Raw genomic sequence first — 13,129 nt, forward strand, 5'->3', positions numbered from 1 at the left:
GAGCATCAACGTCGAGTCTGTGAGGGAAGATGCATCTATTGTGGGCAGTTGGGCCACTACCTCTCAGGCTGTCCAGTGAAGGACCAGGCAACTGCAAGATATACACTGGTGAGCCACACTACTGTTTCTTCTGTTCGACCTCTTATGCAAGCAGTGCTTATCACACCATCTCAGACTGTCATTTATCCTTTCTTAGTTGACTCCGGGGCTGACGAGAGCTTTATGGACTGGAGGTTAGCTAAGAAATTAAATTTAAAATTAATTCCTCTTCCCAAGCCATTAGAGGCTCACGCTCTAGATGGACACTTACTGTGTAAAATATCTCCAAAGAACATACTGAATCTCTGAGCTTTCACCTTTTCAACTCTCCATCACACCCTCTCATTCTGGGTTTTCCATGGCTCTCCAAACATAACCCCCACATGAACTGGGTCACAGGGGAAGTAACAGGTTGGGACAGGAAATGTTCTGTCACCTGCATTCGCGCCGTTTCTATCTCCAAAGTATCCCACTCCTCTGATGTTTCATCTCTCAGTTGTCTTGAACTTCCTGTTTCTCGTTCTGCTGTCACCTCGCCTCGCACAGCTTCTTTGGACTCCGATTTCCCAGACCTCTCCAGAGTGCCTCCATGGTACCTAGACCTCAAGGAAGTCTTCAACAAGACTCGGGCTACCTCTCTACCGCCTCATCGACCTTATGACTGTGCCATTGACCTGCTACCAGGTAGTTCACCCCCTAGGGGGCGCCTCTATTCTTTGTCTTCCCCGGAGGTAAAGACTATGACCGAATATATTGACTCTTCCCTGGCGGCGGGACTTATTCGGCCGTCCTCCTCTCCTGCCGGAGCTGGGTTCTTCTTTGTTGCCAAGAAAGATAAGACGCTCCGCCCCTGTATTGATTATCGGGGATTGAATGAGATAACCATCAAGAATCGGTATCCTCTTCCCCTCATCTCCTCTGCGTTTGAGCTACTAAAGAACGCTAAGGTCTTCACCAAGCTGGACCTGAGGAACGCCTATCACTTGGTGAGGATAAGAGAAGGGGATGAATGGAAGACGGCCTTTAATACCCCCAGTGGTCACTATGAGTACTTCGTGATGCCATTCGGTTTATCTAATGCGCCAGCGGTATTTCAGGCGTTGGTTAACGACGTACTCCGCGACATGTTGAATAAATATGTCTTTGTTTATTTGGATGATATCCTCATCTTCTCCCCAGATAAGGACACTCATGTCCAGCATGTTCACCAGGTTCTCCAGCGTCTTCTCACCCACCAACTCTTTGTGAAGGCAGAGAAGTGTGAATTTCATGTGTCCTCCGTCGCTTTCCTAGGGTTCATCGTCTCTCAAGACAACATCCAGATGGATCCGGCAAAGGTTAGCGCTGTGACTGAGTGGTCTACTCCTACTTCTCGCAAACATCTCCAACGCTTTCCGGGTTTTGCTAATTTTTACAGACGTTTCATTAGAAACTTCAGCACTATTGCTTCCCCATTGCATAACCTGACCTCCTCCAACATGAAGTTTCAGTGGTCACTACCGGCTGAGAGAGCTTTTCAAAGATTGAAGGAGACATTTACTACTGCCCCGGTCCTCGCGGACTCTCTTTGTGGTCAGACAATGCTTCTGGTGGCCATCCATGGAGGGAGAGGTCAGGGAATACGTGACTGCCTGTGCCGTGTGTGCTCAGAACAAGAGCTCGCGACGCCCACCCTCTGGGCTTCTGCAGCCACTTTCTGTGCCCCATCGCCCCTGGTCTGACATCTCTCTGGACTTTGTTACCGGGTTGCCTCCCTCGAAAGGTAACACCACTATTTTAACAGTTGTTGATCGATTCTCTAAGATGGTTCATTTCATTCCCATGCCCAAGCTGCCTTCTGCCAAAGGAACTGCGCAGGCTGTCCTGTTGCATGTTTTTTGCATCCATGGGTTCCCGAAGGATGTGGTGTCAGACCGGGGTCCACAGTTTGTTTCCCAGTTCTGGAAGGCGTTCTGTTCCCTCCTCGGCGCCACAGTCAGTCTCTCCTCCGGATACCATCCCCAGTCCAACGGCCAGGCGGAGCGGATGAACCAGGAACTGGAGACCGGACTGCGATGCCTTGTCTCCCAAAACCCGGCTACCTGGAGTAATCATCTCATCTGGGTAGAGTATGCACACAATACTTTACCCAGTTCATCTACCGGCCTTTCTCCATTTCAGTGTGCCTATGGCTACCAACCACCATTGTTCCCCGACCTAGAGAAGGAAGTCAACGTCCCCTCTGCCCAGAGGTTCATCCATCAGTGCCGTCGGGTCTGGAGTGGGGTCCGTGAAGTCCTCCTAAGAAGCTCAGTCCGTGCAAGAAAGATGGCGGACCGACGACGGACTCCTGCACCCACGTACCAACCTGGCAATAGAGTTTGGCTGTCCACCCGTGACATTCCCCTACGTGTGGAGTCCCGCAAGTTGGCCCCCCGGTTTATTGGTCCGTTCCCCATCTCCAGGATCATCAACCCCGCTGCAGTGCGACTCAAGCTTCCCAGGTCAATGAGGGTGCATCCCACCTTCCATGTGTCCCGGATCAAGCCTGCATTGGAGAGCCCATTGGTCCCTCCCACCAAGCTCCCTCCTCCTCCGAGGATCGTCGATGGAGGTCCGGTGTACACGGTCAAACGCCTCTTGGCAGTTCGCCACCGCGGTCGCCAATACTTGGTAGACTGGGAGGGGTACGGTCCTGAGGAGAGGGCGTGGGTGCCAACGAAGAACATTGTTGACCCGGCCCTCATTCAAGACTTTAACCGCCTTCATCCTGACCAGCCTGGGACGTCCGGTGCCATCCCTGGGGGGGGGGTACTGTTACGTCCAGTCCTGCTTACTAACTCCTCACTCCCTGCCTTGTGTGTGCTCATCACCTAGTGTATTTAGTCTGTGTGTTCCTGTGTCGCGTTGCCAGTTCATCTTTGTTTCCCCGTGTCTCAAGCGTCCCAGCGATTTCTATGATAATTAAGTTTCTAGTGATTCCGACCCCGGCCTGTGTAATCGACTCCGCTTTTGCTTCTTCCCTGTCGGTACCTCTGCCTGTTCAACAATTGTCTATCCGTGTACCGAACCTGGACTGGATCTTCACCGAACCCTGCTACTGCCTGACACTCATTGGAATTGTGTGTTTGTTATTGGACTGCCTCACCTGTGTACCGAACCTGGACTGGATCTCCTTCGACTTCTGCCCGACACTTATTGGAATATTGTGTTTGTTAACGGGACTGCCACTCCGTGTACCGAAACCATTCAGTAAAAGTTATTCTTTATCATCTCTGTCTCCGAGTCGAGCATTTGAGTCCAACACATCTCAGTACATTACAGAAAGTGCTGCACATAGATGCACTGGATGAATGTGTGCGTGAGTTGGTGAATGTAAAACTGTACTGTAAAGCTTTGTCAAGCGCTGTATAAATAAATGAACATTCTAGAGGGAGTTCAGCTCGCTGATAGGGGCCACCTAGAGCGTATTTGATCCGTAATCCCTGTAATCTCTGTTTCGAGGCTGAACCTCCAGTGATTCCTGATATGGAACTGATCACCTGCCTGCCTTTCCCTGTGTCTGCTGAGAGCTGCATTAATGATCAATTCCAACTGATTATATCCAACTGTATCATGTTGCATCTGGGTCCTACCTATACAAGTTATATTTGACCGTAAACTCAATATTGAAGCACCTATGGTGACATAAGAGAGAATTGCTTGAAAGAAATAAGCAAATTTCTATCCATTGTGATACATTGCATGGTTGTGTCTGCATTAACCCAACACCAGACTTACCACCATGCCAGTCTTGAGGATCAGGAAATGGATAGTCTGTGTGACATCAGCAGCGTGCATCAGGTTGTGGTAGGGGTTCTTGTGCTTTCTGTAGCCCCCCTCCAACGAGTCCACAAATGATATGAGGGCAGAAACAGGGACCTGACATAAAGGCAACACAACAAAGAAGCACAGTGACAAATATGAACTTGGCACCCCTAACATTTCCAGACACACAATGGAGAGTTAAAATCTTATCAGAATTGATGCAGCAAAACTAGACAGACCTTTGTTTATTACATGAAATTTTCTCCTGCATCAAAGGTGTCTATAATGGCCAATATGCAACTACTCCACTAAAAGTTGCCATTACTTAAGGATATTTGTAAATGTTGCCATTATTCCTTCTTGGGACAAGAAATGCTGTAATACTTTTTTTACACATATGTAGAGCCCCCAGCACCTGCCGGAGTTACCCTTTAATAATACTTTGAGGTTTTTCAGTATTTAGAGACCATTATAGCAGAGAAACATCACTTGTGAAAGTTACAAATGACTATTGATTTGGTCAAGGATCTGAGATCTATTTTTTTTTTTTATCTCAGTGCTGCATTTGACCCCATTTGACCATCATATTCTATTGCAGAGGCTGAATCATTAAAGCCTTTCCACTACCAGAGAGCATATCTGTGGAATATAAACACTAACCCTAATTTAATGATAGCATAAAAGATAAAAACTGTCGGTGTAAGCATATCCTGTGATTACAGCTTCCTTTATATTTAAAAAAAGAAAAAATCCAAATAATGGATTATAGACTGTCAACTTGTAAGAGAATAAGTCTGAACAGGTAGTAGATCTAAGGTGTGGCCAGAGAGAATATGAATGTGTACACTAAAACAAGCATCAAGAAAACTAGAAAGGAAGTTGCGCTCCAACAACTGAGTTGAAAATCACCTATCCTGGAAAGATAGTCTTAGGGTAAATAAGAGGGCCTCCACAAAGCAAGAGCTGCCCATTACTCCACATTAACAGAAGGAAATTAAAACAACCCCAGGTTTCTCTTCAGCACTGTAGCCTGGCTGACAAAGAGTCACAGCTCCATTTACTCCAGTACTCCTCCATCCCTGAATAGCAATGTCTTTATGAATTTCTTTCACGATAAAATTCAAAGTATTAGAAATAAAATCTACTATCTCCTCCCCTCAGTTCTTAATACATCATCAAGCACAGAAATCTCAGGAACAGCTGAGAATCCTACTAATTATTTAGACAGCTTCTCTCTAATCACCCTTGATCAGCTGGCCTCAATAATCTCATCGTCTAAACCCGCAACTTGTATCTTAGATCCCATTCCTACAAAGTTGCTTACAGATATTCTGCCCTATTAATAGCATAGTACTTTACTTAATACAATCAGTCTATCATTATCATCAGGATATGTACCATTGTCCTTTAAGCTAGCTGTAATCAAACCCCTTTTCAAAAAACCCACTCTAGACCCAGAGGTTTAAGCCAACTACAGACCAATATCCAACCTCCCCTTCCAGTCTAAAATCCTGGAGAAGGTTGTAGCCAATCAGCTGTGTGAGTTTCTCCAGGAAAGTAATCTATATGAAGACTTTCAGTCAGGGTTAAGAGCTCATCATAGCACAGAGACAGCCTTGGCAAAAGTCCCAAATGACCTTCTAATAGCTTCAGATCAGGGGTTGTGTCTGTTCTCGTCCTGTTAGATCTTAGTGCAGCCTTTGACACTATTGATCATCCCATTTTATTACAGAGACTACAACAGTTTATTGGAATTAAAGGAACGGTCCTAACCTAGTTTGAATCCAATTTATCAGATCAATTCCAATTTGTGCAAATTAACGATGAGACATCTGTGCGCACCAAAGTTAACCATGATGTCCCTCTGGGTTCTGTGCTCGGCCCAATTTTATTCACCTTATATATGCTTCCACTAGGAAACATTATCAGGAAACACTCAATTTACATAGCTATGCGGATGACACCCAGTTATACCTATCAATAAAACCAGAACAGTGTAATCAATTAACTAAACTTCAAGCATATTTCAAGGACATAAAAATCTGGATGACCTGCAATTTTCTCCAATTAAACTCAAATAAAACAGAGATTCTAATACTCGGCCCTAAACACCTTAGAAAAGCATTATCTAATGCAATAGCTATTCTAGATGACATTGCCCTCGCTACCAGTGAAACAGTCAGGAATTTTGACAAGGCTTACTTGTTGTCCCTGTTACAGCTGTAGTGTTCCTGTTTTTCTCTTGTCTCTCCTCTAGCTCCAATCTGATCAGTCATCAATGAGGTGCACCTGTCCAGTGAATTGAGGCTTCCAGTGTGGGGACTGCTGGTTCTGCTGGGCCTCAGCCTGGGATTTTAACATTGTGTGTATTGTGTCATTTGATGTTAATAAATCCCATGGTTCGGCTGTTTTAAAGGCTTTCTGTAGTTGATTCGTGTCAGTGGTGGTCACTTAAGGATGTTTACATCTCGTCCTGTGTTTTTTTTTGTTTGTTTAAGAAACAAAACCAAAAAAACAAGTTTTGTCTTACATGTTGTTCGCCCCGTATGGCCACATAATCGTGGGGCGTAACATTTGGGCGCTCGTCCGGGATAGAACATCCATGAGGTGAAGTAAATGTTTGTGTATATTTGTCTCTAATGAGCTTTGTTTAAGTGAATGGGGCATTTCTTTTGTAAATCATTTGTGGTTTTTGCTATGTGCAAATGGTACTTGACTGGGTGCTGGGTTCCGTGCTGGGTGTTTGAGAGCATCCTAATTATTTAGCCATCGGGCAGACTTGAGTCTTGCCACTTTATTATTTAGCCTTTCTTATTTTTGGTGGTATACCTGGGTGTGGGTACATTTTCAGGGTATGAGGGGACTTTGTCTTGAGTCTGCTGCCCACTTACTGAGTTAAACGTTTAAAGAAGCCTCCTGGGGAGCCACTGAAGACTAGCTAGGCTAGATAGCTATTTCGTTAGGCAGATAGGGTTTGGGTTGCCTTAGAACAGCACCTTGGTTGTGATCTCTTGTGCGATGACTACATTTTGTTTGGTCACTGTCTTGTGGAGCCGTGATTAATGCTTTTTATTCCGGTAGGTTGTGTGTGTGACCTTTTGTGTTGTGGTAACTGCTCTCTGCATTTGTTGGATCACTTCTTGGTTGCATAGGTGTGTGTTGGCAACCTGGATCATTTTGGTGTTGTGGTTGTTGCAATCCACTTTGGTTTAGTCACTTGTATATTACTGTTGTGTTGAATTGCAGCTAAGCAGAAATGTTGTGACCTGTTCGTGTGGGATGCAGTCACCCCACAGGTGACTGCAGGCGCCAGAGCTTTCAGCTATTAAGCTCCTCTCCTGTGGAATCATCTCCCAGTTTCAGTTCGGGAGGCAGGCACACTCTCTATTTTTAAGAGTAGGCTTAAAACCTTACTTTTTGATAAAGCTCATAGTTAGAGCTGGCTCAGGTTCTCATGTTGTAATCTGATTGTGGTGTTGGATCCTGATCATGGTGGCAGCTGATCGTGCACTATTATTTTCAACAAGACTTCTTGATATACAATATGCCTACTCACATACTCTTCCATTACTGACAATAACTCCTCTATTCATTTACTTTCCATTGTGTTACAAAGTGTTTCTTCTTATCAATGTTGTCAGTTACACGCGACATCTATCGCACTTCTGTCCGTCCTAGGAGAGGGATCCCTCACATGTGGCTCTCTCTGAGGTTTCTACGTCTGAGGATTTTTTGGTAGTTTTCCTTACTCTTGTTGAGGATTAAGAACAGAGGAGCTTGGCTCTTCTTGTTAAGGAATTTTTGACCATCCTCACAACATTACTGTATATGCCACTAAATATTATGTATATAATGTATATTGTATATTATATCTGTACAGGAGAATAGTGCCTGTATAATTACATACTCCCTTCTCTCTCTAAGCAGAAACCAAGGTCAGGTTATAGATAAAGGGCCAACCAACAGTACATTGTAGTGTCTACGCTTAGGGACTTTCATATCTAATTCAGATGCGCCAGACAGAGAGACACCAACTTCAACTCTCCCCAACTCTTTTGCGTATTTCACCAGTGGCAAGGACACAATGTGATTTAGGAATGCATACTTTAGGCTTAACTATCCAATAGGATGCGAACACCTACATGTAACATAGAGAGTGATGGCAATTCTACCCATTCATGGATGTGCTGTTAGAATGGGTGACGCAAGCAGAGGAAGATACTGTATCTGGGGATGCTGTGGGGGACATCTTCAGAATTGGGGGTGATAATTGCTCATGTTACTCTGTTAGCGTTTGTATATTGTTCCAACTTCTGGTCTCCTTGATGCATCAAGTCTACATTAAAATCTTCTGCATTAGCTGCTGCCTGAGTTCTCCTTTCACCAGCTTCCAGAAAACATCCATAACAAATTGGCTAGGATCTCAATACAGCAAAGATACGGTAAGTTGCATATTTAAAGTTATTCTTTGATTTGCCTTACTGTGTCAGAGCTTGAGGAGATCATAAAGAAAACATGCAAGATTTCTGCTATTTGACTGTAAACAAAACAGAAAAAAACCCCAAAACAATCAAAGGCTAGTATGTGTGTTGAGGGGAGTTTTTCTTAGTAGACTGACCTCATGGCCAACGAGAATAAAATCCAAATTGATCTATTTGAATCAAAACTGAATGAGCAGAAATGAAAGAAGGTGAACTGAGCTGTAGTGAAAATTGTATCTTGTATATTTATAATGTCATACTGCACTGTACTAAGTCTGTACTTAATCTGTTTACCAGTGGTTGGTTGGTTTCTGGGGCAACTTTGGGTCTCGCCAGGCACAGGCAATAGCTGCCACCTGATTACACCCTGACATTGGTGTAATCGGCAGTTTGGCGGTGAGCCTGTGTCTGTAAGGAAAAATTTGAAAAAGACTGTGGTTTGTTAATTGAACCCCACAGCCCCCAAAAGGAGGGGATGTTTTCTGGGGCGGCTTCATCTACTCTGTGTCCTCTGGGAAAAGTGGAGTCTCCGTTCGGATTTCTGATCCTGGAGTTGAGGTCGCCGATAGTTTTAAGAGTGTGTACACAAGGCGAAATACTTTCTGAGTTTTCGTTAAAAATCCTTGAAGTTTGCCACCACTGATTTGGTAAAGAAAATGTAACTATGGAAGCTCTGATGCTGCAGCAGGGTTTAATGATTGTATAAGTTAATGTTTTTTATTAATGTGAATATGCCAATATAATAATCAGTCCACAGCCGAGGTTAAAACTAAACCGTGAACAATTTGTTTAAAAATAAAATATGCCAAATCCGAATGCAAAGCAAAAGTTTCAAGTAAATCAGTCTACCATTGATAAACTGGCAAAATAAGGTGCCTGGTCCGAAGCAATGTTTTGCTCCAGAATGCCAGCTGGAGTCAGAGGCAGATGAAAACATAAACTTACAGAATATTGTGTCTTTAACTGCACTCATGTTTGAGCGAACTGGTCGACAGTTGCTGGGTCATTTGCCACAGAAAGTAATAAAAGTTATGCCTGATCAAAATCAGAGGAGATTAAAGAAGCTGGAGCAGATGAAGTCGTATGCTCCCAGATCCACAAATATCAGTGATATATTATTCCTGCTGATGAATTAATGTACAAAAGAAAAGAAAAGAAAACATGATGATAAAATAAGTAATGATTTTTTACAAATACCTACAAGATTAATTTGCTAAATAGGAAATAAAGTTTGATGTGTATGTGTTTGTGCTGACATTCCTGTATTTTAAGGAATTTACTACTGATAGCTGAGGTGATAACTTTTTTTCTGAGACAGAGTTTAGTCTCTTGACCAAATGAATAAAATCCATCAATAATCACTTTTGTTCAAAATCAGCAAAATGTAAAACACACGACAGAAATTTAAAATAAATAAATACAATTTATTTAAAGTAACACGGATTAAGGAGCACTCCTTAATCCGAGCTAAGGTTAAGGTAAAGTAAAAGGTTGCTGTGCCTCATGTTCTAGATCAGAGCAGAAGCTGCAGTTGGTTTGTACTGTGCTGGAGTTTCTGTTTCCTCCTCCACTCTGACCTGCCCTCACTTTAACACTTATCACAAGTTATCAGGACCTGATCAGTACATGAAGTAACTTAGTGTTTGTTTGATTCGCACCAGAGTTTATGAGACTGTATTTAAACATCATGAAAAATGACTCATCAACATTTTGTGCTCAGTACAACACGAGACGTGACGCTCACAGTCAGTGGAGCGACACACAGACATGATCCGACACCATCGATTAATAACTAAACACATGATCTTAAGTTTGTCCAAATAAAAAATAGAACAAATGAACGTGAACTAGGTCATTTTTGGAATCGTGAACTTAGTTGAAAATTAAAAAAAAATTAACTATGAACGTGAACTAGTTAGGGCCCGAGCACTGACAGTGCGGAGGCCCATTGAAATTATAATAATTATTCTTATTATAAGGGCTTGAGCACCGACAGTTCGGAGGTCCCATTGAAATTGAAATGATTATTAGTGCTCGAGCACCGACAGTGCGGAGGCGCTATTGAAATTGAAATGATTATTTGGGGCACAGCACTGACAATGTGAAGGCCCTGTTGAAACGGATGTGAGTATAGATATTTTTCAGGCGAAATTAATCGCGTTTTTCATGCCTAGACATTCTCAAAAACTCACTAAAGTTTCCCGAAAATTCAGAAGTGGTGAAAATGTACGTATTCTGAAACAATTTGAATTGGGTGTGGCAAAATGGCTGAACACCGCCACCTAGAACACAGCCCCTGAGTTTGCTTTCACCGATCTTCAAGAAAATCGGTACACACGTGTATCATGACCAGACAAACAAAAAAGTCTCAAGGAGCATAAGTCCCTAACGTAACAAGAAGTCAGCCATTTTGAATTTAGTGGCCATTATGGCCATTTTACACGTGTATTTTAACGAACTCCTCCTAGAGCTTTTCAAATTTTCAACAAGATGGAGATCAAATTGTGAGTTTTCGTCACACGGTGTGACCGTGGCGTGGCGTCAAATATCTAAGACAAGATTCCCGGCCTGATGACATCTGCACAGAAATCATGAAACAAGAAATTCCTGTAACTTCAGTGTACATTGTTCAATCTCCTTCAAACCACATGTGTGTAAAAACAGCCCCCCCCCCCCCCCCGAAGACATTCATATTGTTTTAAGGAATGGGCGTGGCAAAATAGCTGAATTGCGCCCCCTAAAGTGCAGCCACGTCACCACAATTGACCGACATGTACAAACATTGGTAGGGACATGTCTTTTCATTACGAACAAAAAACCCTCTTGAAATTATATACTAGACCAAACAGGAAGTCAGCCATTTTTAATTAAGTGGCCATTTTGGACCATTTACACATGTATTTAAATGAATTCCTCCTAGAGCTTTCATCAGATCAACTTTAAATTCAATGTGTCATCTCAACTCTATGGAGATTGGAACTACCTCCATTTTTTTGTGTTCGTCACATGGTCTGATAGTGGCGTGGTGTCAAAGTTTGATGATTAACCGAAAAAGAGGGATTTATTATACTCATTATACTCATTTTCCAATCATTCTTAAAACTCATTCACACGATCACAGTGCCGGCCTGAACAGATCCATATGTCAATATTGAGTCATCGTCACAGCGCCACCTGCTGGCGACAGGAACTGACATGTTTTATACTTTGATGCACTGCTCCTGGTTGCTTTACAATATACAGCTCAAATAAGGTCAGACAAGCTATAGGAACATAGTCAGAATTGTGACATTTCCTCAAACCGTGTAAACATTGAGGTGCGCCGAAGATTCATTCTTCGTCAAAGGAGACGATGTTGTCATAACTCCACTGTGCATTGTCCAATCACCACCACAATTCTGTCACATGATCAGAGTCCAGGCCTGAACAGCTCCATATGTCAATATTAACTCTGGGTCATAACATCACCTACTGATTGACGGTGAAAAGGACGTTTTTTTTAACTCCACTGTGCATTGTTCAATTGGCCCTAAAATTCTGTCACATGATCAGAGTCCAGGCGTGAACAGCGCCATATGTCAATATTGAGTCAGGGTCATAGCGCCAACTTCTGATCAGCATGAAAATGAAGTTGTTGTAACTCCACTGTACATTGTCCAATTGGCCCCAAATTGCTCACGCTACATCAGAGCCCCGACTTAAACAGATCGATTAGTCTGTATGTAGTAATATTGATGGCGCCACCTACAGGAAGTTAGCCTCATTTTTATACTTAAATTAGATTTACATAAAATTTTCACCGTGTGGTCTGCACTTGATGGTCTGGACCGTAATGCGTGATTGGTGGGTGTGGTCCCCGGCTGCTCTCTCCCGCGGCCACATCAGGTCCCGAGTTCGCAAGTGCTTGGGCCTGCTCAGTGCCGCTTCGCAGCCCTAGTTCATATTTTATTCTGCATGAACTGAACTTTGAACTAGTTTATTTTAAATGTGAACTGGCTCAAGCTAATAAATAATCCCAAAATTACGGTTAGAGCAAAGCTAAAGAGAGAAGCCATTGCTAACTGCTAAGCTAAGTAACTCGCAGATCTGAATAGCGTGTAAACAACTGTGGGATTAGCGAGAAAGTTGGTAAAAGAAGAAGAGAGAACTGATTGCTTGAGCAGAACTAGTGTACGTTTTAATTTGTACGAACTGCTAAAACCCTAAGTTTCTTCTCAAGTTTTTTTCATAAAAGTGATGCTTTTGTCCTGTTGTATTCTATAGTAAACTGTCCGTCGTCTTCACACCTCTGAGGCAAATGGCAGGCACCACGAACCGGAGCAAGATTACAAAAATTTACGCATTGTTCTATGTAAAATAGGTTCTCTACGTTTACTTTATCTGATCCATATAACAGATCTACCTGCCAAACACGAATGACTTTTCCTTTCAAAGGTCTGTGGTTTCATCCAATGGTGAAATTAAATAAGTATTCATCAGGGGTTTCACTGTGATTCAAATGCTAATTCAATCAATCATCAATCAAATTTTATTTGTATAGCCCATATTCACAAATCACAATTTGTCTCATAGGGCTTTAACAGGGTGTGACATCCTCTGCCCTTAATCCTCAACAAGAGTAAGGAAAAACTACTAAAAAACCCTTTTAACAGGGTAAAAAGAACGTAGAAACCTCAGAGAGCAACATGTGAGAGATCCCTCTCCCAGGACGGACAAAAGTGCAATAGATGTCAAGTGTAAAGGAGAACATCATCAAGATAAAGGATTTAGCAGCATTGATAAGGGTAAACATTTTGAAGCATAACTGAAGGTCAATGAATTGG

The 13,129-nt window shown here is 42.8% G+C and overlaps 1 protein-coding gene across 2 annotated transcripts in view; it reads right to left on the reverse strand.

The window, feature by feature from the left end:
• The window catches only part of pde1ca (phosphodiesterase 1C, calmodulin-dependent a), a 120,703-nt gene that overhangs the window by 73,302 nt on the left and 34,272 nt on the right, over positions 1 to 13,129 (reverse strand). For both annotated transcript variants that reach the window (XM_034571803.1, XM_034571802.1), the window contains exon 8: positions 3,799 to 3,939. In XM_034571803.1, the coding sequence (XP_034427694.1) occupies positions 3,799 to 3,939 (141 nt within the window). The remainder of the gene's footprint in view (positions 1 to 3,798; positions 3,940 to 13,129) is intronic.

This window comes from Hippoglossus hippoglossus, chromosome 20 (genome assembly GCF_009819705.1).
Source record: "Hippoglossus hippoglossus isolate fHipHip1 chromosome 20, fHipHip1.pri, whole genome shotgun sequence".
NCBI lineage: Eukaryota > Metazoa > Chordata > Actinopteri > Pleuronectiformes > Pleuronectidae > Hippoglossus > Hippoglossus hippoglossus.